The 25,803-nt window shown below is 37.2% G+C and overlaps 1 protein-coding gene across 2 annotated transcripts in view; it reads left to right on the top strand.

The window, feature by feature from the left end:
• The window catches only part of LOC131153330 (sucrose nonfermenting 4-like protein), a 52,223-nt gene that overhangs the window by 8,315 nt on the left and 18,105 nt on the right, over window positions 1-25,803 (top strand). The window contains exons 3-7 of one of the 2 annotated variants that reach the window (XM_058105557.1): window positions 13,275-13,451; window positions 14,330-14,422; window positions 16,227-16,334; window positions 16,451-16,510; window positions 18,620-18,709. In XM_058105557.1, coding sequence (XP_057961540.1) covers window positions 13,275-13,451; window positions 14,330-14,422; window positions 16,227-16,334; window positions 16,451-16,510; window positions 18,620-18,709 — 528 coding nt within the window. The remainder of the gene's footprint in view (window positions 1-13,274; window positions 13,452-14,329; window positions 14,423-16,226; window positions 16,335-16,450; window positions 16,511-18,619; window positions 18,710-25,803) is intronic. The other variant, XM_058105558.1, reaches the window with a different exon arrangement.

The following is a 25,803-nucleotide window of genomic DNA, read 5'->3' as shown; positions in this document are numbered from 1 at the left end:
ATCTTTAGTTTTTCTTTTATTCTTTTCAATTTTGAGACAAGCACAAAACTAGCCATCCCCATGACCTGAATTGAGGACCACCAAGTTTTCACTAAATCCCTGAAGCCATCATGCTTTAACCACATATTCTCGAAGCAAAAGGGGTTTGGGCCCCATTTAACTCCCTTGATGTCTAGGGTGATTGGGAAGTGATCTGAGATGGGCCTTGGAAGTAGATTTTGTATCACGCTAGGAAAGTGAAGTTCCAAGTCTAACAAAATTAGGAACCCATCGACCCTTGAAAAGGAAGGCGACTCCCTAGAGTTATACCTAGTGAAATTGCCACCAATGAGAGGGAGATTAATTAGGGCTTTCACACTGATAAAGTCAAGGAATTCTCTCATGCTATTGGTCTCATAGCTGCTCTCGCTTCTTTTGTGCGGATAAACAATTATGTTGAAATCACCTCTAATGATCCAAGGAGCATCTTATTTACTTCGAATCTTGAAGAGCTCATCCCAAAAAAGAGATCTAATGGGTCCTTCACCTGGGCCCTGGTGAAAATCCATTGAAGGTTATCATTCATGCTTTTGGACAAATAGGAGAGTAAGGGAAGGAACTAATGTAGTGGTCCAACAATTCCACAACACTAAGCTTCCACAAGACAAGAATACCCCTTGAGCCGCCCACTGTTCCAAGGGATATCCAATCACAAGTGTCTTGGCCCCAAAGGTCTTTGATCAAGAGATGCTCCACTATCTCCACCTTAGTTTTTTCCAAGCACACCGCATTGCCCCTTGTATCCTTAAGGAAGGACTTAGTTACACTCCTCTTGGATTTGTTGTTAGGAAACCCGCATTCTTGGAAATGATTTTCATTTACATGATTTAACACAAGGGCCCTGGCTATTGCATGCCTCTGTCATTTTTTGAACCCTTGTTTTTCCATAGCTCACTATGCATTCCAAGCGCTTTAATTCCCTATTGGTATTCAACTTTCCGATATTGCTCGATGATGTTTTGGGATTACTTCCCAATTCCCATTTCCTCTCTTCTCTTTCTTTCAATATCATAAAACAATTGCAAGGCTCTGTCTTCAAACCCTTTGCAGGACAACTATGGTTTTGCTTACTGATTTCAACTTCCGAAGTATCGAAATAAATACTTGATTCTTGAAGTTAGTGTTGTAAGTCCAAGTCATCCAAAGTATCAAAATTGGGTCTATCAATCAAATCCTCAAAGTTGGAAACTTCGAATTGGCACGCAAAGTGTCATAGCCAATGCTAGGGGCTAGAGCAAGGACTAATATTTCAGCATCAGTTTGAGATTGAGAGGCTTCCTACTCCAAAACAGCCTCCTTTCGAGTTGTAGCCGCCTATGATGGGAGATCCTAAAGGGGGACGACCTTCTCAAAGCAGTCATGTTTTGAGCAACTTCAAAAGGACCGTCATGCAGCTTAAAGGGAGAAAAGGAGCTGAGTTGGGGTTTCAAGTAGTTAAGTGAGATTGCTAGGCCAAAAAAATCCCTATATTTGTAGCTCAAGGCCCAAGTTAAGGCTCACTCCAACAACCTCAAATGAGATAAAAGGTTTGGGACTGCCTTTTATCTTACTTAGGGAAATAAAAAAAATCGTTTGCAACACTACACTTCTCCCCACACAACACTTGCAAAGGAGCGCATGAGACTACACATCTTCCCCACCACTTGTGATTTGGGTATCAAGCCACCAACCAACAATAGACTCAAAATGCTTGCCAAAATGAGGGCAAGGGGACTAAGGAGCTGATCGGTTGAGGAATGGGTTCATTTCCATTGAGGAGGCCGTAAGCTTCTTTTCGAATTGTTGAATGACTGGAGCTGTTAAACCTTTCTTGGTGGGAGGAAAAGGTCGACATCCTAGCTTGACTGCCGAGGAGGAGATCCTCATCTAGCCCTTGGATTCATACCCTTCCAAAAATGCAAGGTTTCTCCGACCACCATTGTTCATCTCCATAAAGGCAAGGTAGTTTCCAAATTTGTTCGAGTTCACCTGCTAAGTGACGGTTTTGTCCTTGTTCCTTGTTCAAAGAAATCGTGAAGTTGCTAGGGGTATGGCTTTTTTCAAAGCCTAGAAATCCTCCTAGGATTCAAGGAACCATCCAAACTCTTCCATCCCTAGGAAGACGGAGATCCTTCTTCCCTTGTGGAATTCAGTGATTCTAAGGAAGTCAGGACTTCCCCCTTTAATGACCAGGTTGAAGGACTTCCTTTCGACAACCACAGTATGCTTCACATCCATTGACATCTTGTGAGTTGTAGTTAGTGAACAAACATAGCCGATCCTCCAAGAAAGTGTAAGGTTAACAAGAGAAGAGCACCTTACAGTGAATGAATGGAGGGCAACTTCGAAGTGGAGGAAGTGTGCAAGCACCAAAAAGCAAAGAGAATGGTCAAGGAAATTGTTGGAGTAGACAGACCAGTGTGTTAAGAGCCATGACGAAGGTAGGGCTGAGGAAGTGAGAAGAAGATGAAGGGTCGAGCAGGAGAAAGATGGATAGGGGATGCAAATTAGGGTTTACTGCTCCTGCCTATATATTATACACAACATAATTAATTTTTAATATGTAAAGGCAACATTTGCTTATAAAATTTGACATCCCATATTCAATGCACAACACTAAAGTTTTACATAAAAAAGGGTAGCATCTCCTATTGAAATTTGAATCCCATTTGTGAAATGCATAGTACTTGATCTTTTTGAAATATAAATTGTCAACATCTCCTCTTAGAAGTTGACATCACACTTGTAAATTACGAAGTACCATTTGTGGTAGCTAAACAAACTTAATTCTTCTCAACCCACAAGTATCAACGTAAGTGTCAACACCACCTAGTATCAAAGTCTTTCAATCAAAACGTCTATATTGAGTATAGAAAACATTGATGTCAATGCAACTTTTTTTAAGTCATCATCATGCATAATATATAGTCAATGTCAATTAGGCGCCTAGAGTCATAAGTACTATCCAAAATAACAATCTAAAAGAGCACGAAGTAAATTCATATATTTGGTGAACAACTATCACAAAAAAGGTAATTAGATCTCATCCAAACCATTGGCTGAAGCATCATAATTGGCTGGCATTCCCTTAATCCACCCTACCTTGTTATTATTGGGATTTGTGCATGGTGAAGAAAACATCAATTGACTTCGGATCATGACCAAGTATCCACCCAACTTTTCAATGCTATTGTAGTTTTAGTCAAATTTTCAAAATTTTTCTACAATTTGATTTCTATTAGCATCAAATTTGCTTCGATGTTTGATTATTTTATGAGAAAGAGCCAAGCTGGCCTCATTTTTTTCCCCCCTAAAATTTTGCAGCCATAATGAAATCTGACTCATCATCCTCACTTTCATTATCTTTTCTTAATCTCAAAGACCAAATAGTCTCAACCTCGGACCAAATAGTATCATTGATTTCATTTTTGCCGAGTTTAGTTTCATCATCTCAATCCTTATCCATCTCCTCAACCATATTAGTTGGTCTTGTGCATCCTTCCTAGTTGTGTGGATCTTACCAAAGATGGTGCATAAATCCTCAAAAATGAAAGGGGCTTATTTCTGAACGTTCTTAACAACACAATAATTATTAATTAACTTGAAAGATTTTTATATTATGAGTATTTGATGGGGATCAGCATGCCCTACCTATGTCATTTTCAAATGTTGTGACACGTGGACGGCCTCCCGATGTCCACATTTTCTTTGCTGACATGATGACACGTGGACGACCTCCCGATGTCCACATTGGTCTATAATTGTTTGTAGATTTTGAATGGATTATTTGAAGACTTGTTTTGAAGACTTTTCAGTGTGGGAAAGACCCGATTAGAGATGCTGAAGCAAGTCCGAGTTCAAGATCCATGTGGGCCCCACACGGCTCCATTGGGCCCACACGAATTGGGCCTTCCTTTGACTTTTGTTTGTATTTAATTTGTAAACATGCAAGACAACTTGCTTGCATGTGTATGTTAGGAAATTGTGTGAGTATGTCTAGTGAGTTGGAGTGTTAGTAAGTTGTGCTTGGTATTTATTGTGTCTAGAAAGTTGGAGCATTTATTTTGTTAGTAACTTGTAAGAGCAATTAATGTCTCTAGTAAGTTGGTGTCTTTATTATTTGTGTCTCCCATGCTTGTGTGGGAATTGTTAGTTGTTTAATGTCTTTGTCCCCCCATGTTAGCTAAGCTTATTAATGCTTTGTCCTCCCATGCTAGCTATATATATTCCCCTTCATTGTAAGAACTATGTAGAGAGAAAAGTTTGAATATTGAAATATTGAAAGGAAATTTCTTTTGTTGAAGCTTGTTAAGCTTTGTCCAATCCTTGTGATTGTGTAGTGAGAGGCTACGTTGTTCTCCTCGGAGATCAGGTGGTGAGAGACCACTATTCTATCCAACGATTCCATCCCTATCCCACCTTCATGACTTCCCTCCATCACCCACACGACCATCACCAAGTTACACCCCAAGGCCACCAATCCATCATTTTATTTGCTACATACATATCCATATTTCAAAGTGTGCATGGAGAACTTTAGACGAGTTCTAACTATTCTCCAACGCATCCACACGGCCACACCAAAATACCCCCGACATGGCCACTTTCCCTCCATTACATTGTTGCGTTCGTCTCGGTATTTCAAAGCTTGTTCCAAGGAATTTTCTGGCATTGTCTAAGACTTGTGTTGAACAACGTCAAGTCATCCAAACAATTCTTTTGGTAATTTTAGTACTTGTGTTTGAATCCTTGCTATATATTGTAAACCCTTGCTTATATTGAAGCCTTTGCTGGAAATCTGAAATTCCATATTTGATAAGCCCTTTGAATCCATAGATTGCAATATTGATGCTTGCTAGTTTAAAATCAATTGTGGGAATATTGCTTGCTAACAATAGAAATTAAATTCTTGAAATTTTGAATAACATATTTGTTGCATATAACTTGATTCCTTTGTGAAAGAACTCTTGAGACTTATTTCAGAACAGCATCATACACCCTTTCAAAATCCCAAAACATGTGAAATGTCCTCTTGGTTTATTGTGTTTATGTTTGGATAATTGAATTCTTAATTTAAAGTGTATTGAGTGTATGTGCTTATGTGAGGGTTGAAATCGTAGGACATAGGTCGATCCATCCCATCCTACATCAGTATCCTTGTTAGATGGAGACCGGTTAAACTCATATGTTTGGGAGATTTGGGGCTGAAATCCATCCTCACTTTCAATAAAGCCCTCCTTGGGAAGTGGTTATGGATGTTCATGAAGGAGAAAGACCACTTTTAGTGGGATATTATTGTTTCTAAATATGGGTTTGAGCATAATGGTTGGATAACACACAATAGTAGGGTACCCTATGGAGTGGGAGTTTGGAAATTCATCAAGAAAGGATGGAATGATTTTTTCCAATTTGTGAGATTTCATGTGGGGAATGGAGCCAACATTTATTTCTGGCTGATGTGTGATGTGAAAATAGTATCTACAGATTGGCTTGTTACGAAAATGTCCTTATCAGTCATCATCTCCAAATCACTGAACCAAAATGGTCTTTGAACAAAAATGGTGTTTTCATCTTTAAATATTTCTACAAGAAGCTCTCGATGGGAACAAATTGCAACAACTCCCCTTGGATTTGTATTTGGAGGACAGCAGCCCCTTCAATGGTTGCCTTTTTTGTTTGAGATTCCACACAACCCTTGACAATCTGGAAAAAGGGGGGCTCACAGTCACAAATAGATGTTTTCTTTGTATGATTTATGCAGAATCAGTCAACCACATTCTTATCCACTGCCCCTGGACAAGGAACATGTGGAATATGGTTCTATCCTTGACTGGATATCAGTGGGTAACTGCAAATTCCGTTGGAAGGGAGATTTGGGCTTGGAAAGGCATCAGAACCACCAAGGATAAGTGAAAGGCTTTGAATCTCATCCCTCTCACCATATTTTGGTGTGCTTGGAAATAAAGAAATAAGAGAGCCTTCAAAGATACAGCTACTCTGCTTCAGATTTGCAAAGAGCAGTGGATTGCTGTAGTTTCCAGCTGCTTAGAGGGCAAGTTGTTAATGATCTTAACGTAATCCTTGATGTTTGTGACACTCAACAGAGTGGTTGATGTTTTGTACCATGGGATGGCATCCCCTTGATGCCCTGCTAATATAAATTTCTCTTTACTGCTTTGAAAAAAACATTGAGTAAACTTTCATCTTTATATTATCATCACCTTTAAGTATGCTTTCTATGTATGTTTTTTTTTTGCAGTCAACACATTTTTTCTTAGAGCCCAAACCAAATCCTTGTATTTGACCTCCATACATTATGTCATATAAGATGATGAAGTCTTCATCTTAGGTTCAATGCGTGGCTCAACTAAAATCCGAGAGAGGCAATTTCCTTTGCCGCATTTGTTTGAGGGCTACCTACTTCTGTTACATAAGTAAACATTCAATTAGTTTTGCATCCTCCTCATAGGTCCACTTTATTTTGTTTCTTCTTGGATCTCGTTTCTACTGGGAGTTGTCCATATGACCATATCCTATCGTACACAACATTAGTATAGTCAAGTAAGAAACCAGCAATTTATGCAATGGATATGAAAGGGCATGTATTTGCATTTTAAAATCAACAAGATAAAGAATGAGCATTATAAAATTGAAGAACCAAACATTTAAAACATGACAATGTAAAAAATTCTATAGAAAAGAATAGTACATATTTCATAACAATATGAAAGAGTTCAAAACACATGAATATTGGCTTCCAAAAGCTCTAATTGTCATCTATTTTGCCTATTAGCCCTCCACTCATTATACATTTGGTGAGCCAAAATGGTTCTAAAAGCAGTCCACTCATTTAAAGTCTCCATGCTGGTTAAGCAATCATCATGAAGCTCTAGACCACATTCCTTAATGCCTTTGACATCTCTCTTTTCATTAAATTGTGGAGCAAGAACATTGCATGATGATGCGATTTTGAGTTTTATGGGATAGTAAGCTAGACTTATTAGGATGGCCTATTGTGACTTAAGTTGATGAAAGCACCTCTCGGTAGTAGTCCTAGATGCTGCACGCTGCATACTGAAACACTTGGACTGGGTGGTCTATATTCTACTCTCAACTTGTTGACATGATATTGTTGGCCACAATATGGTGCAGGGACCCTTGGCAATTAGTAAATCCAACATCAATGAGATAATACTGTCTTGCATGTTTAATATGTCATTACTCCAAGTTAATAGACTAAATGATTAAAGAAGCATGCCGGAAAAATTCAAACTCACTTTGATATATCACACTTTGGGGGATTTTTTAGCCCATTTTTCCTGATCAAAGCATCTTGTGGCTTCCTTCCACTGGCAGCTAAATCCTCCCAACCATGCAACATGGCACGTAAGTAAGCTGTTCATCTTGCCAGTAGACTGCCAAAACATTAGTTGCTGATTCTCCCTTGTTTGATATCACGTAGGAGGGATGGAAGAGGGCATATTTGTCTCTTTGGGGTCGTTTTACACTTATTACTGCCTCCTTTCCAACATCCCTATTTATTTCCCCTCCGTTTTTTGAGTTCCCTTGATGTCTTCCTATGATTGGGCTTTGGGGAGAGTAATAAAAAGACCATCTAGTCAGTTGGGAGGTTGTTAGAAGACCCAAATGCGAAAGGGGACTGGGGATTGGCAATGTGGTACCGGAAAACATCTCTCCCTATGTGGAAAATGTTTGTGGAGGTTTGCTTTGGAAGTGAATTAAGATAATTATAGAAAATATGGGCTCCATCAAAATGGGTGGGGGATTAGAGAAAAATGGGATTGTTTTTCACTCATGCACTAGGAAGTTTTTGTGCCCTAGGTGCCATGTCAGTTTTTTCCTCTCACCTGCTTCAACGTGGGAAATGGCAACAGGGTTCTTTTTTGGGAGGGTGTTTGGGTGGGTCTTGGAGTGAAAGTACCTCATTTGTTTAAGCTTCCTTCTCGCATAATGCACCCATTAGTGCATTTTTATTTTTATTTTGAGGGGGGGCTCTCTTTTGTGGGACTTTCATTTTGTCATGAATCTCAATGAAAGGGTGGTCAATGAGCTTAACCCCCCTTACTTTCTGTGCTGGACTGCTTTTCTCCTTACTTGGGAGGATGAGAGAATTTGGGAGCGTGATTTTCGGGGTTGTTCTCTTCAAAATCTTTTGTCTCATCTCTCATAAGACCCATTCATCCAACACTTCCATTTTTTTCCTCGGAAGGCTAGGGTTCTTTGAGATTTGGACCTTCATTTGGAATGTGACTCTGAATAGGATTCATAAGCATGATATGTTACAGATAAAAAAGCTCTACATGTCTCTCTAGCATGTGCTTGATGTGCTGCGAGTCCAACGAAATGAGTGCTCACTTTTTTTTACAGTGTAAAGTGGCATCCCATCTTTGGAATGCTTTGTTCTCTTATGTTGGTGAAGCTTGGGTGGTGCCTTGGAACGCGGGAGATCTCTTGCACATAGAGGCATTGGGGTTTTGGCTGAAGTAGAAGGCTGTGTTCTATGGAGTGGCATAGTATTCACCTATCTTATGGACTCTTTGGATTGAGAGGAAAATGAGTGCTTTCAAGGATTGCAGTACTTGTCCTTTTTTTATTATGGCATTGAGTGGTGTTTTTGGCTTCTTTTTGGGCTCAGTCATTTGTTTGTTGTTGTTGTTTTTATTTATTTATTTTTTTCCCTTTTTTGGGTGGGGGTTTATCGCTGTCCAACCCTCAAAGGGATTGGATTCATTGGAAGGCACCTCTATTGTAGTCCTTTTGGCTGTTGCTCATTGTTCCCAGAGGTCACCTTGTCCTCATCCTATTGTACATTGTTTCGGTTCTTAATAAAATTTTCTCTTTTGTTAAAAAGAAAATTGGGTTATATGTATTGGCTATGGTTGCCTATAAAAAATTACACTTGACATTAAATTTATAACTTTACCTTAAACCTTCTCCATTTTCCATCTGTTGAAGCTTTAGAATATGTCCTTGCTTTTTAGAAAAGGTCATTCTGTAACTGCCCCATGTAATTCAATATATGTTAAAATGTCTACTAATGCTGCTCGTCAGCCTCCCAAATATGTGCATACCAACTCTATTCTTCTGATGATGTGCAAGAATATGTAAAAGCATAGCAACTTGCTCATCCACAAGCATGTGTTTTTGGGCTGTAGCCCCACAACCACAATTATTGAACACAACACCATGAATGGATATGCTTTTTGACCTAAGCTGGTTCTTGTAGATGGTGTCACTTTCATAAGCTAAATGCCTAACATAGTACTGTTATTCAAAGTCAAAGTCTCCAATTTAAAGATTTTCTTTGAGCATGTGCTTCAGAAACATGATGCATCATATAAAAAAAAAAGTTCGAGCACTTACAAGATTTTCAACCAAAATAATGTTGTATTTTCACTAAATCTTGATTTCCATTATTTAAGTATTCCATTTTTGTTGCCTAAAATATCAATAGCATAGGGAGACTGCACAATATAGTTGAAAATAATTTTCCTTTTTACTAGCATAGGGATTAAGCGTTGAACTGAATACTTTGGGCTATAGATCAGAAACTATGTGCAAAAAGAGAACATTAAGTTATATGAACCATCTAATGTGTACCAAAACTTACACTTAACCACTTTATCGTGCGTGATGCACAAATATACTGAAAGAAGAAAAGAATTAGGTAGTTGATCGATACAACTTAATGGCTTACCTACATTCAAGCATTTTGCACTACCTACTGCCTATATGGTATACCAAGAAATGGGGATGTTCATTGAATGGAGGTGACTTGAGATATTTCATTTCAACCTATAGGAACATTATTAAATAACAAATGATGAAATAAGAACATTGTTGGTACACAATTACAATCTTTTATAGCTGCCAATCATGTGTCACCAATGGTATATATCAAGCTGTGATCACCCAAATGTAATGACAATTCATATATATGTATGTATTTATGTATGTATGTTATTGTGTGATGCTTTGGGCAGCATAGTTGTTGGGTTTCTGCAAAGGAATGAGTTTGCATGTGTTGTGTGTGTGAGTTTTTTTTTTTGGGGGGGGGGGGGGGGGTGGAGGGTGGTTACGATTTTGGGGTTTCAGCGATGGGTGGCATGTTTGTTTACACATTTCACACGCACACATATCAGTACACAAATGGGGAGTACAGAAATGGAGCTCAATGGGCAGTATCAGTGTGTGTACATTTTTGTGCATACAGAAAATTGTTCATGCATATGTTTTGTGTGTTATTTGAATTTTTTAGTGAAGGCTTATAATTGTCATTAGAGGGGGAATAACCATTCCAATAAATGGGAGAGTTACCATTCCACCTGAAATGTGATTCCATACGTATTTCTGTGAAACAAATATTGGAATTGGAATCAAGACCTGAATTCCATTCCAGCCCTGATTAAGTGAATCCAATGTTTTAAAAGGCGAAGGCGTAAGGCGAGGCGTTTTAACCCTTATAAGGCGAGGCATAAGCCTTAAGGCGTTGGGGCGTAAGCCTTTTGAGAATTTGTTTTTTAACATAAAAATTTGTTAAATAAATTATATATATTTAAAATAAAGTAAAAATTAAGAAAATCACAAATATAATGTAAAAACGAAAAACTAGCTGTACTTCAAAAAATACTTGTTGGCCATTCAAAAATTGCTAACTTGAATATAACATAAATCATGACAAAAGATAGCTATACCATTACAAAGTTCAAACTATTTTATGACGTAAGATATAAATCCAGTTATTTTGGAAAGGTTGAGGTTCAATATTTTTACAAATAAACTCATATTATGACATTCCCTTTATACAAACATGCAGTTAAAATTTTCTAACCAATTCTAACTTGAGAATCACGCACCCAAAATGCGTCAGCCTCATTTAAAAAGGCGCAAAAGGTGTGCTTTTTGTAAAAATGCATAAGCCTCAACATGTAATGCGTTAGCCTTTTTGGAATTTGGTATTTTAGATTGAGCCTCAAGGCGTTTTAAGCATGCTTTGCCTTCAGGCGAGCCTCGATTGAGCCTTTTAAAACACAGAGTGAACCAAATGTAGGATGCTGTTAAATCTGTATTTATGGAATTATCTGGGATTACTGTGAGTTTCTTTCTTTTAGGTTGTTTGAAATCCTAGCTCTCCATTGAAGGTGTTGGCTTTTGCCAAGGAGATAGTGACAGGCAAGATTCCTGCAATCGATAACTTGGTCAAGAGGTGATCGAGCATTCCTACTTTGTGCTTCTTATCTAGGAGTGATGGACAGCCTTTTGATCAAGTTCTGCTTCATTGCACCTTGGATTGTGCTGAGCCATTTCCTCTTTGCTTTCAATGAGTTTTGGTGAAGTCAATTTGGACATCTGGAAGGCTGTATGTCAGTCAAGTCAATTGTTAGTTTTATGTTATTTTATTTTATTTTATTTTATTTTTTGGACTTTTTTTTTTGGGGTTAGTTCCCTTAAAGGGAGATGCTCTAAGATACAATGTTCTTTCTGGCCTCCTTTATTTATTTATTTTCTGTTTGAAATCTTGGCACAGATCTAAGTTACGAGCCCCTCATAAAGATCCAATGAAAAAGAAAAGGCAAAAAGATGATTTTTGTTTTTAAACAGTTTGGGGAACTGCCCTTTGGTTTTCCCTGAAAATGTATTTTTTTCTTTTTGAACCTATTGGTAGTGAAAGAGTATGGGAGCATCCAAAAGAACACGATCGTTTTTTATTGTTTTTTTTGTTTTTTTGTTTTCTTTGTGAGCAATTGATCATTGTTGTATTAATACCAGGTTCAATTATGTTTATGTTGTCTTTTCTCCGAAAGTCTCATGTCCTTAGAGACTGCCCTTATGGGAAAATTTAGCTTAACTTCAATACATGTCCTTTAGAGAATCTAGAGCAACTTGGTATAGGAGGTATTTTTAATAGATTTACCCTTGTTGGGTTGTTGTATCTTTTTATTTTTTATATTTTATGGCATACAAGAAGCTTAAGCTTTGTGCTTGAAGCAGTTTTGGGTTCAAGGTGATGCGTCGATACCAACTGTTTGTGTGACGATGTAGTGTTTGGGTTACTATAAATTGGTCTCCAGAATGTTTGGCCAGCTGATTTTTGGCTAAGGGACGTGTTATGAACTTGTGTGGTTGATTCCTTTTGGAGTTGTTTCTATCCTTCTCGAGTATTTAGAAGGGATTTGGGTTGCTGTGGACATGTTTTGTAATTTTTTTTTTCTTCCTTTGCAAAGGATCTTTTACCCTGCACTGTAATGCCTTTGGTTTTTTTTTTCCCCCCTTTTCTTTTCAAAAGATATTTATTTTATTATTGTCACCAAAATAGTTTGCCCTTGGCCCTCTCAATGTTATGAAAATAAATGGTCTGGGTTCTGGAAATATGAATATTTGTAGACAGAGCCACGTGCTTAAATTTTGTGAAGTTTTGTCTGGACTTCTTAATTTTAAGTTTCGAAACTGGGAAAGATTCTATTTTGTTTTTGGAAAATATTTTGAGTATGTAGTACAAAATTTCACTGAAGGATAAGGATTTAGTTCAATTTTTATGTGGAGTCAGTCAGATCTTTTAGTTGATATGAAGATTTTGTCACCATTTTTAATATTTAGATATAGCTCAGAAATATTCAAATTTTGCTGATATAAAAACATGGAAATTTTGTCTAATATTTATCCTGCACTGTGCATTGACTTGGAAAGTATCCCTGTGAGAAAATTGTTTTTGAAGCAGATATGAACAACTTTCAGTGATTTAGAAGGAAATTTTCATCTTCACCAAGCTGGATTGGGGTTGCATCCAGGCAGTCAGTAAAACAAACAGAGCCTTGGGCTCCATTTTGTTGGGTGAAATACATGTTTGTGAAAACTATTATTCTTGTTTTCTTTTATTCGGTGCGTCATGTAAAATAGAAATATTTTTTAATGGAAAATATTTTCTATTCCATCTAAAGAGTAGAAAACAACTTCCCTGAGGGTGAAAGTAATTCTCTCTCCAAGCAAACAAAGAAAAATTAGGAAAGTATTACTTTTTTATTTGAAAATAGTTTGCCTAGTTTTGTTGAAAAGATATTTCTGTCCAACCAAATGGAACCTTGATGAGAATGAAATGGCCCAATTGGAATGTCTAAACGTCATCCAATCATCGCCCATGTTAATTTTGTTCCAGAACCATTCTCAGTTCTCTGCATTTTTGTAATTTCAAAAAAGATTGTGAAATATTATAATTTTGTGTTGGTTCGTTTTTACAGTTCAAGTTTTTGGTTGATGGAGAGTGGCGGCACGATGAACACCAACCATATGTAAGTGGTAGTTATGGGATAGTGAACACAGTCTTCTTAGCTAGGGAATCAGATACGATTCATCCGATTTCACCGGACACACATGATAGATCCAACATGGACGTGGATGATAATTTTGTACGCTTGGTAAGTGTGTGTTTGCACATAAAATTCCTATTATAATTGCAATCTACTGCTCTAGGACCTATTTTTTGTTCTATCCTTTGTCATTGGATTATATTTATCTGTGGTGTTTATTTTGTTGTTTCATATCTTTATGTAACATTTAATCACTAATCTTATAACACCGTCTTTATTCATTTTGTGCACCTATTTTTTTTTTCCTTATATATGATTTATAATTATATCTATTTTTTCAACATATTTTGTTGAGTGATCTTTCAATTTGTTTTGTTCAGACCCCCTCTTTTCTGAACAAGAATCAACTTTTCTGGTTGAATCTATTTGTGGATGTATCTAAAATGTCAAACAGTGACTAAAATAATCAATGTTTTTAAAAGGTTCAAATGAGGGTTGCCTTGAGGAGTTCCTAACATTCTTTGAGGCGTAGTTTAAAATATTAAACTTTTGAGGTATAAAGGCATAACACAGTAGTGGTGCACATTTGCTAAAAAATGTGTCTTTTGCGCTTGTTGAGGCTTACATATTTTATGTTTGTGAATTTGAAGTTAAATTTGGTCACTAAAATAGGGCCAAAAAAATTTAATTAGATGTATTTATGAAGGATTAATGAATGCTCTAATCAGAGTGAATTTTGTCAACAATCAAGAGTTAAAACCTTGGATCATGAAAACAATTTGAATTTTATAATATTATGACTATGTCTTAGGTTTTTAGCATGGTTTTCTTGAATTTATTTAAGATTGTGGGCTTAGAATTACCAAGAAGTAGTTTACAAATCATATTCAATTCTTTTTTTTTCAAATTTTATTATAACTTTCTTGATTTGCCCATATTTTCTCAACATATATGCAATTTGTTTATATATTTTCTATAAAAATCAGAAGGGGAGCCTAGGCACAATGGTAAAGTTGTCGCCGTGTGACCTGGAGGTCACAGGTTCGAGGCGTGGAAACAATCTCTTGCAAATATGTAAGGTAAGGCTGTATATTATAGACCTATTGTGGTTCGCCCTTTCCTCAGACCTTGCATACGTGGGAGCTTTGTGCATCGAGCTGCCCTTTTTTCCCCCCCTCTCTCTCTCTAAAAATCAAATTCCCAAAAGGCTTGTCTCACCTCATTATGGTTTAAACCCTTCGTATTACTTGTTTGCCTTTTAAAACATTAATAATAATAGTGGAATATCATTTTAGGGTTGGGGTTATGAATGGAAATTTTCTTTAGATGCAAGTTCTTAAACTAAGCATGAGCTATCTAATTGGTTGGTTGTGCTGTTTTGATTTATTTTGATTTTGCTTATATTTTTTAAGGAGGATTGCTTATGCTCCTTGTTGTACTTTTTCTTCTTCTTAATAAAATCTTCTTTTTTGATTAAAAAAAAAAGTGGTTTCATGCTTGAAACTTTTGGGTCAACTTTTTCCCTTGAGTTATTTCTGTTCTTGTTGCAGTCATTGCTTTCTATGTTCATTTTTTCTTTTCTTTTCTTCTCTTTATATTTTTGCTGAATTGTTGCCTTCTCAATACTAGCCTTTCCTCCCTGCTTTGTGAAGTTTTATTTGATTTGATTTGATTTTTTATTTACTTTTTTCAAGAGGGAGAAAAAAAAAAAGTTGACCCAATGTTTTTTGAACCTCTAGTTCTTCCAGTGGTCATAAAAAGAGATGTTTTCCTTCCAAATCAAATATTGTATCGTGGTGTTGTCAAAAGCTTAAGAAGTCCAAGGCGCTGAGACCTACTATTGCCTTAGGCATTAAGTGCCACCCTAGGGTCTTGCCCGAGTAAAGTGGGGTGCTGGCTAAAAAGATAGTAAATACACTAAAAGTTAGAACTGATGTAGAAACCATTAAAAATCAATAGTCATCAACAGGTAAAGACAAGCACTAAAAATATAATTCTCACACCATAAGAAAAAGCTATCTTTCAAAACATGATCTCCTTGTGATGAAATAATGGCTTATTGAAAATACTGTCAGTAATAAGTCCTAGGATGCTCAGAATTATTAAATGAAAAAAAAATCCGAAGTTGCATTTGGCAAAATGTCCTAAGATGCGTAACAGTTTAATAAATCAAAACTCCTAGGCACTACCATATGTCATCACTTTTATCTCTTCCATTGCTCCTATTATGTATCTTATAGTGGAAGTATCGAGCCCTAAATGCATCTTCAAAGTTGCCAAATTTTTCTATTTTTTTGACAGTACCCCACTTTGAAATGCATATAGTCGGGAGAATAATGTGGAATTGTGTAATATAAGAAAAAGAAAAACAGTTGAAGCAAGTGCCTGAGATACCTGTAGCTGGGCCCAGGCAAGCATCTTGGCAATGCCTAATAACATGGCCTTGCTTGGGTACAGGCTTGGGTGCTTCACCTTAGGTGGGTGCTAGGTGGCCTAGGCGAGGAAATTTGTTCTCCATACACAAAAAATGCTATTGCTTACAATTGGATCACTAGAGGTTTGCCCCAAGCTAGGACATTGAATGGTGAGGGTACCATAATTAGTTATCCATTACACTATGCTAATGCTAGATAGGCTGTTTTTTTTTTCCCCTTTAAAAGAAAGTATAAATTCCTGTTTTGAGGAAGTTGTAATATGTCAGTTGGTGCGCTTTAGGATTTTGTTCAAAGAACGGTTAGGGTAGCATAATTAGTTATTTATCACTGTCTATGTTAATGCTAAATAGGCTGGCTTTTCTTTATTTATTTATTTATTTATTTTTTTATCTTTTATAAAGTATAGATTCTTGTTTCGAGGAAGTGGTAATATGTTGGTGCTCTTTAGGATTCTGTTCAAAGAATATCAGAAGCTGATTTAGAGGCCTCTCGTCATCGTATATCTGTATTCTTATCTACACATACTGCTTATGAACTGCTTCCTGACTCGGGCAAGGTTTGGATTCTTCACACCCTTCTTGTATGCTTGTTTCTTTGGAAAATTTTCTGGATTCATTGTTTCAATATGATGAACTCACTTGCTCTGCGCCTCAACTGTGTCTAATGTTTCAGGTCATTGCCTTGGATGTTAATTTACCAGTGAAGCAAGCATTCCATATTCTTTATGAGCAGGTATATGTTAGGCCATGAATGGCCATGGTATGCATAGTCTGCATGTCAAGTCCATTTTTGCTGCAGTATGTGCAACCTGACTGATAGTTTGTCTATCTTTTTTGAGAGTATCAATTTTCATTATTCCTATGGGTTTACGTCTGCCTCTCTTCCATGAGTCCAACTCACAGTGTTTTATAGACAGTAGGAAGTAAAGCATAAGATTTTTCTAATCAAAAGTGTGTTGTTGTTTTAAAAAAGTAAAAGAACTTACCAAAAAAAAAAAATCCTTGTTGAAGTAAGGCGATGTTCATCCTTAGGTTCTTTGGAAAGATGCACATGCCTGCATTTTTGACTTTAAGACTCTATTTGGATTGAGGATTTTGTTTGAGGAAAGGAAAACAAGAAAGAAATCCATTTTCCAATGTATTTTCTCTCTATAACAAATACTATCCAAACTGAAAACAATTTCTAACATGATTAAATATTAAGAAAAATTAAATGTTAACAAAATGAAAATTTGTTCTAAATGTTAAATTTTTGTTCATTGATTTGTTAAGAAATCCTTTTCTTTCTCTCATTTTCCTAGATAACCAAACATGAAGAAGTGGATTCATCTTGTTTCCCTTTCCTTTCCCCAATGATCTCCAAGTTCCAAATGGAGCCTAAAGAGCTTTTTCGTTGCAAATTTAAACAAGAGTTGAATGAATATCATGCTTAATTTCTCACGATTCATGGTATACTACCTATCTGAGGCTATGTATTGGATAAATATTAAACCAATACGAATGTTGAAAAATTGGAAATTCTTGGGCCAAAACATAAGATATTAAATTTTTTGGAAGTTTAGAATAGTTCATGATTTAGGTTATGTGACATTTGATTTTTAAATGCTGGTCACCCTCTGGGATTAAAATCAGTGCATTGTTTAAAACCTGGATTGTAGCTTGCTGCTCAAACTATGTTTGACTGAAACTGTCACTTGGCCAGAGCTGATAGAAGGAAAATCCAGTTTTTTCTGACCTGAGATCAACCCAGCTGATATGTTGTGAATTGATGTGACTCAGCCTGAACCAGTGGGTTGGCTGACTTGACTCAGTCCATTGACTTTGATTTTTTTAAGTCTTTGAAACAAAAATGCTGTGGGCAAAGTTTGAGTCTTGAACTGCCTCTTAAGCACTGAGGGTAATAGTGATTGAGCAATCTAGCATTTTGAGGTATTATATTGAGCAAAACATATATAAATGTTATTTGACTTGTTTCATCATTTTCTACAGAATTCAAAAAGCAAATGTTTCATACTTAATGCAATATTATTTGATTTATTTCTAACAAAATATATTTATTTGTACTAATCCAAGTGTGTGTATTGTAGTTTTCTTTGGAGAAATCATAAATGATAAAGGAAGTTTAAAAAATAAGGGAGGCTCAGACCTGATAAGAATGAGTTGAGGCTAACATAACATCCAATCATTTAAAATTTTTAAACTGTCATGGAGAAAATATTTTGAGAAATATTCTTTTACATTATTAAATGTTGGTATTTGATAATTCTCTTGGTCATCCAGCTATAGTAGGATATACTAGGATATATATATATATATATTCATGTATGTATCATATATCCCCTGTTGAACCACTGGGATGTATGTATCATGTCCCCTGTTGAACCACCAGGTTGAGTTAACACACTTGGTCCAACCAATCCAGTAGCGTCACTGGTTTGGTCACTGGTCTAGCTTTTAAGACCATGGATCAGAGCAGTATCCTTTTATATCATTTCTCTATGCAGGCTATCCATGTCTTTTAGTGGATTATATTAATATTCTTTTCTAGGAGTTCTTTATGCAGACCATCCGTTTGTCACATTATAGTAGATTAGTCTTTTTTGTTTTTTGTTTTTTGTTTTTGTTTATCAGTTATTGAGCTCATGTTGTTTGAAGCAGTACATTTAGGCTTTTTGTGCCGATTTCCCAACCCCCCTGCTCCCCATCCCGCCTGATTTTTTGTTTTTTAATATATATATATATATATATATATTTTATATATTTGTAAGGTTCTGATATCATCATTTTTAATGCCTGATTGTTGGATTAGATGTATGCCTTCTCTAATTCAAGCTGATTTCAGGGAATTCCTGTGGCTCCTCTCTGGGATTTTTGCAAGGGTCAGTTTGTTGGAGTTCTAAGTGCATTAGACTTTATTTTAATTTTGAGAGAGGTATGTTTGGGGCAGTTTTCTCTTTTCAGTGGCATTGCTTTGAGTTGCAAGTATGTATGGTTACATATATTAACAAAACTGTTTTAATTTGCTCTTTATAATTCATGAAAATTTTGATGTTTAGTTGATCAGATAAATTAATCAAGTTGAAAAACCTAGATGAGATATTTTCTTGATAATTCATTGTCATCTACCATTTATAGCAGCTAGTAATTTTCTGTCTTTGAATGTTTTCGTGGACAAACTTCAAAACCTATGATTGCCATTACTAGAAGATTTTGCAAAATTGAGTGTGAGAAAATTGGGCAAATTAAGTTTTTATGCAATAACAGATAAAGAAAAAAAAACTAATCAAATCTTCCTATTCATGGATTGATGTTTGGTTGACTGGACTTTTTCGAAATGAAAAACATATTTACAGCGGACTACATGATTGGGAGGACAAGATGTACTCCAAAGAGCAAAAGAAAACAACTGAAAAATTACCATTATGCTTTCTTCCAATCTCTAATGAGTTTAGGCAGCAACAAACCCCAAAAGAACCTGAAGGAATGGGCTCAGAAAGAGAGTAAGAATACAACTCTAACCTACAATAGACAAGGAGAGGTTGTGAGACTGTTGAAAGTTCTTGCTTACCTCTCAATCCAAATGTTCCACAATATAGCATAAACTACACTGCGCCATAAAACTTCCCCCTTCCTACTCTCACTGAATCCCAAATATTTCACAAGAAAAAAATCTGCCACTACCCAAGGTGCAGCCAAGCTTCACCAAAAAAAGAAAAGAGGGCACTCCATACATAGGATACCACCTTGCAATGAAGGAAGAGGTTAGCATTCATTTCATTGGAGTCATGGCCCATCAAACACATAATAGGATTGAGGGCCTTCTAATTTGTAACAGATCGTGGCTGTTAATCCTCAGATCAGGGACTCTTTTGGAACATCCCCTTAGAAATGTGGAAGATTGGGAACTTAACCAGCTCATAGACTTTTACAGCTCTTTACAGCTTCCAGTGCCATAATAGTACTGATCTTCCTGTTTGGGCCTTTGATGAGAAGGGGGTTTTCACTGTTAGATCCTTCTACAAGAAGCTCTTCCCTTTGGAGTTGAGCAACTTTAGTTTCCCTTGGACTCAGATTTGGAAGACAGCTGCCCCCACAAAAGTTGCCTTCCTTGCTTGGGAGGCAACACATGGTAAGATTCTGACTCAGGATAACTTGTAAAGACGGGGCCTATTAGTTGACAACAGAAGCCCCCTTTGCATGGCTGATGTAGAATTTGTAGAGCACATTCATCGTCATTGCACGATTAGCTAGGATAAATCCTTCAAAATATTGAATTTTAGACCTATCAGCTTAGTTTCCAATGTTTATAAAATCATCACTAAAGTTTTAGCTAATAGGCTATTTTTGTCTTCATATCCAAATCCTCCTTGTATCCTCTCATAACCTTTATTAACTCTTCCAATCTGTCCATTCATTTATGCTTTTATGAATATTTCCTCAGGCCTTGATATTCCTAGTATAATACTATCCATATCTTCCCAAAATTGTAACTTAAGGTTCTGTTAAGCCTACTTAAGGAGCATAAGCACTAATGACATTTGTTATCTTTTGCCCTAAGACCATCGTGATTTTTATTATTTTATATCCTATTCTTTTTACATTTGGAACACTATCTTTTAAGTTTTTGTTCTACCCATTCTTATATTTTTGTTTTCTAGTGTAACAAAGTTTGAATCCGGATTTTTCAATTTATCTAGATGTCTCCCCCTTCAACTTAGTTTCCTGAAGGCAGATTAGATTAATTTTTCTTTTAATCATTATATCCACAATTTCCATGGTTTTACCCATTAGTGTCCCGTATATTCCAAGTTCCTAATCTTAATCTTAGTCTCCTGAACTAACTTCTTACCCACCCACGTCCAAAATGATGCGGGAACCTTCACATATTTGACACCGTATTTGGGTGCCAACACGGTGCATGGCTTTGGGGGCAATGACCTAGCCCATCCTTGCCCACAATTTTGCTACATTCGGGTGGTATAAGTTCGTTGGGGGCGCCCAACGAATAACTGGTGAGGTTTCATATCATAGTGATCTAATACGTTTTACGCTGGCAATCAATTACCTAACGCAACCTTTCTCCTTTTTCCTAGGTTTGGGACAAGTTGTGTGTGAAAGATTGGGACATTATGTGCATTAAAGGCGGAGTTAAGAAGATGTCTTATTCTCCTAGCTGTATATTCTTTTTCTATTGCTGAATTCTTCTTCTACTATGTATATAAAATCCTCCTCCATTGCACTTGGTCTGGGAATCTATGGAATATGGAGTTGTCTCTGATTGGACAATGGTGGGTTATCACTAACTCCGCGGGAAGGGAACTCTGGGCCTGGAAAGAGATTCAGGCAACAAAGGAGAAGAGAAAGGCTATGCCCCTCATTCCCCTTGTAATTTTCTGATGCATTTGGAAATAGAGGAATAGGCAAGTGTTCTCAGCAATCCACATCAGCAAAGAACACTGGTTTACTGCGGTCAACAGATAGCCTAGTGGACTGTTTTTTATGACACCCTTCAGGGTGCTTGACCTACTGTTCCTCGGGCTGGCATCCTCTTCATGCCTTTCCAATAAAGTTTTCTGTACTTACTTTAAAAAAAGGGAAAGTTTAAACAACCCAGGCACCATCAAGTCCAACAAACCTTCACCCATCCAAGGATTCTATCAAAACTGAACCTGTTTCCATTTACTTGATTTGAATTGGGTGAAGGGAAAGAAACAAGCAACCTGAGAGAGGAACTTCTAGGGACTTGCGTGAGAAACAGCTCCAGTTGAATCCCACCCATGCTCATGGACTTTGTACTTTTAATCAATTTGGGCCAACCTCTAAAGGGAACCTCCACAACCATTTTCCAATTAGAGAGAGATGTTTAATCAAGTTGGAAATGTATATGGGATCTTTGCTATGATCAAGTTGTTTTTTTTTGGGGTAATGTGTCTTGAGGGAGAGAGTGATGCTGATAGTGAGTTTGTTTGAAGAGGAGACACCTCCACCTCCTTCTGCGCAACTAAAAGACCTCCTTCTGCCCAACTAAAAGATCTCCAATGTGTGTTCAAGAGCATCCGACTCAAAACATCCAGGGTAAACAAAAACAAAGACCAGGGATCCCCTTGCCTAAGCCCTTGGGAGGCCTTGAACCACTCTCTAGGTTGACCATTGAAAATAACCCAACAACTTGATTGAGCTTGAGCAGCCTCTAAACCACTTCCTGTACATAGCTCCAAAGCCTTACCAGATCATCACTCTATCCAACAAAAGTCAACTTCACCACATCATTAGCTTTCTTGAAATCTAGTTTAAAGATTAGCCCCCTCTTGCTCCTCACATCCTCTACCACCTCATTAGCCACTATCGTAGCGTCTAAAATTTGTATATATCTTTAATAGACAGAGAGAGAGCCGTAATCATTCTCCCCTAGAATCTCTATTAATCTCTTGGTTAAAACCTTATAAAGAGTCTTGTAAAGGCTATCGACTAGGTTAATAGGCATGAAATCCCTTATGTCCTTGTTTGGGATAAGGGCTGAAAAGATTAGAATTCATACTTTACCCATCATCCCATTTAAGATGAAGTTCTTCAAAAAACGTCAAAATACCCCCTACAAAACCTCGTAGTTCTCTTGGAAAAAGGTCATCGTGAATTCGTCTGGACCTATCCTTCTCCATAATCATTTTAGCCCCCTTCCCCTCTTTTGGATTATTTCTTCTTCAAAAAGCTTCTCAAGCCACTAAGTTGAGCTTGTCTTGATGCGACTCCAATCAAGTTCCTTTAGCATTAGTCAATTTGGGTGCTTCTCTATATATAGATTGACACAAACTGAGAAACACTTTGTGGAAGAATTTTCTTCATTTTTGTTCGAATAATACACAAAACGTTAGCTATATACATCAACCATAGCAGTACAAAAGGAAAATTAACTAGGTTATATCAAATTCCATGATTTATGGGGTATTCTAACATAATAGGAAACTAACCAAATCAGCCTAATTCTAGGAATACAAGCTGTTACAAATTTCCTAAAATAGCTAACTATACACGTGTAGAATACAAGTCATTAAACACGTTTTCCCAAACCCCCCCTCAAGCTGGCGAATAGGTATTTTCTATTCCCAGCTTGGATACAATACTCTGAAACACTGAACTACTTAACCCCTTGGCAAGTACATCCGCAAGTTGGCCATGTGTAGACATATAAGGTGTGCAAATCAATCCGCTCTTCAACTTTTCTTTGATGAAGTGTCAATCAATTTCAATGTGCTTTGTTCGATCATGCTGTACCGGATTATGAGCTATGCTGATTGCGGACTTATTATCACAATAGAGTCTCATCGGACCATCCCACTTAATCTTCATGTCTTCTAAGATAATCTTCAACTAAAGTAGTTCATATACACCTTGAGCCATTGCTTGGAATTCTACCTCTGCACTGGATCGAGCCACCACATTTTGTTTCTTACAACTCCACATCACAAGATTTTTGCTAAGAAAGGTTCAATATCCAAATGTCAACCTCCTGTCAACAATCGACCTAGCATACTCGGCATCCGTGTATGCCTCAAGAACTAAGCTTTTGTTCCTTTTAAACAGAATACCTTTTCTTGGTCCCCCTTTGAGGTATTGTAACACTCGGTGAGTTGCCTGCAGATGGACTTCCTTCGGGCTATGCATAATTTGACTAATCACACTCACTGCATAAGCTATATCCGGTTGTGTGCGAGATAGATAAATGAGTCTTCCTACCAGGCATTGGTACATTTCTCTATCTACTGCAACATCCTCCTCTGCCTTTCCAAGTCTAAGGTTAGGATCTATTATAGTACTTGTTGGTTTGCATGCTGTCTTGCCAATTTCTTTGTGGAGATCCGTAACATACTTCTGTTGAGATATAAGAATGCCCTGTCTATAGTGAGCCACCTCGATCCCAAGAAAATATTTCAGCCTCCCTAACACCTTGATCTCAAACTCCTTAGCCAAACACTGACTCAAAATCTCTCGCTCCTTATCATCATCCCTTGTCATTATTATATCATCGACATATACCAAGAGGGTTGTGACTCCCCCTGAAGGTGAATGTTTAATGAACAATGTATGATCTCCTTGGCTCTGTGTATATCCCATCGACCTCATAACTCTTGAAAACCTTCCAAACCATGCCCGTGGCGATTGTTTAAGACCGTACAAGGATTTCTTCAGCTTGCACACAGTATGAGCAGCCAAATTATTCCTATGACCTAGCGGGACTTCCATATAAATTTCTTCCTCTAGCTTTCCATGCAAAAATGCATTCTTGACATCAAATTGCTGCAAGTACCAACCATAATTAGCTGCTAGAGACAACAAGATTCTAATAGTGTTCATCTTTGCAATTGGAGCAAAAGTCTCTAGGTAGTCAATTCCATAGGCTTGAATATAACCCTTGGCCACTAACCTTGCCTTGTATCTCTCTATTGATCCATTTGCTCTATACTTCACAGTGTAAACCCATTTACACCCCACGGGTTTCTTTCGTGTCGGCAATTTCACCAACTCCCATGTTTTTTTCCAACACCTCCATCTCCACATTCATAGCTTATTTCCATTTCTCAATTAGATAAAGCCTCGGGTAAGGTAGTAGGGATGGCAATGGTGTTTAAGCTAACAAGGAAGGATCTATGGGATGGTGAAAAATTTTTGAAGGACAAGAAATGTGAGAGAGGATATAAGGTTGTTTTGTGCACTCTCTAGTTCCTTTTCTAACAGCAATGGGAAATTCTTGGTCATTAACCTGAGGTTTGGTTTCAACTTGCAATGAAGGATTAGAAATTGTCACCTCATTCTCAGGATCCAAGTTGGAGTCTCGGACTTGCACAGATTCTGGGACGGCCACCTTCCTCCTTGAAAACACTTTGTCAAATCTCACATTCTCAAGAGCATAATCAGTATTTTTTTGGGGAATTTTGGGCACGAGTTTGGACATATGATTTGGCACAGGCTCAAACATGGACTCAGACACAGGATTTGGCACAGTGGAACAAGAAACTGGTTTAGATACGGGAAGTGACAGTAGATCAAGTAAAACATCCCTATCCTTATCTTCCATTGTTGAACTCTCCCCTTGAAGATAAGGAGTGGTGAAATAGGACTCTTGTTCATTGAAAGTAACATCCGTTGAGACATAGAACTTCTTATATGGAGGATGATAACATTTATACCCCCTCTACGTTGAAGAATAACCCACAAAGACACATTTTAACGCCCTCGGATCTAGCTTTCCCCTATTTTGACTATGAATATGAACAAATGGCACACACCCGAATACCCTAGGGACAAGATTATTTGTAGTGTGTAGGTAAGGATAGAATGTTGAGAGCATTTCCATTGGACTTTTGAATCCCAAGACTCTAGAAAGCAAACGATTTATAGGATGAGCAGCTGTAAGAACTGGTCCCCCCCCCCCCCCCCAAAGAAAAGGATTTATGCACATTTTTCTGGAACATGAAAGCTCGGGTTGACTCAAGGAGGTGACCATTTTTTTTTTTTGCTACGCCGTATTGCTGTGGGGTATTGACACAAGATGACTCATGTACTATCCCTTCCTTCTGAAAGTATGGAGTTAGGACTTGATTGAAATAATCCCTAGCATTATCTGATCTAAACCTTTTGATATCGACCCCAAAATGATTTTTAACCATAGAATAAAAAATTAGGGAGAATAGTACTGACATCGAATTTATGTTTGAGCAAGAAAAGCCAAGTACCATGAGTACAATCATCAATGAATGACACAAACCATCGTGCCGCAGAAATATTAGGAATATTAGGACCCAAATATCACTGTGAATGAGATAAAAAGGAATAGAACTTCTTTTATTACTTACTGAAAAAATACACATTTGTGTTTAGCAAGTTTACACACTTCACAATGAAAATTCTTGACATTTAAACCTTTAAATAAAGAAGGAAACAAAATTTTAATGACTCTAAATGACAGATGTCCAAGTCGGCGATGGTGAAGCCAAACTTTCTCTTTATTGGACGAAAAATGCTAAAAAA

This window comes from Malania oleifera, chromosome 4 (genome assembly GCF_029873635.1).
Source record: "Malania oleifera isolate guangnan ecotype guangnan chromosome 4, ASM2987363v1, whole genome shotgun sequence".
Lineage (NCBI taxonomy): Eukaryota > Viridiplantae > Streptophyta > Magnoliopsida > Santalales > Ximeniaceae > Malania > Malania oleifera.
The sequence above is the reverse complement of the archived record's forward strand: the minus strand, read 5'-3'. Positions and strand labels throughout refer to the sequence as shown.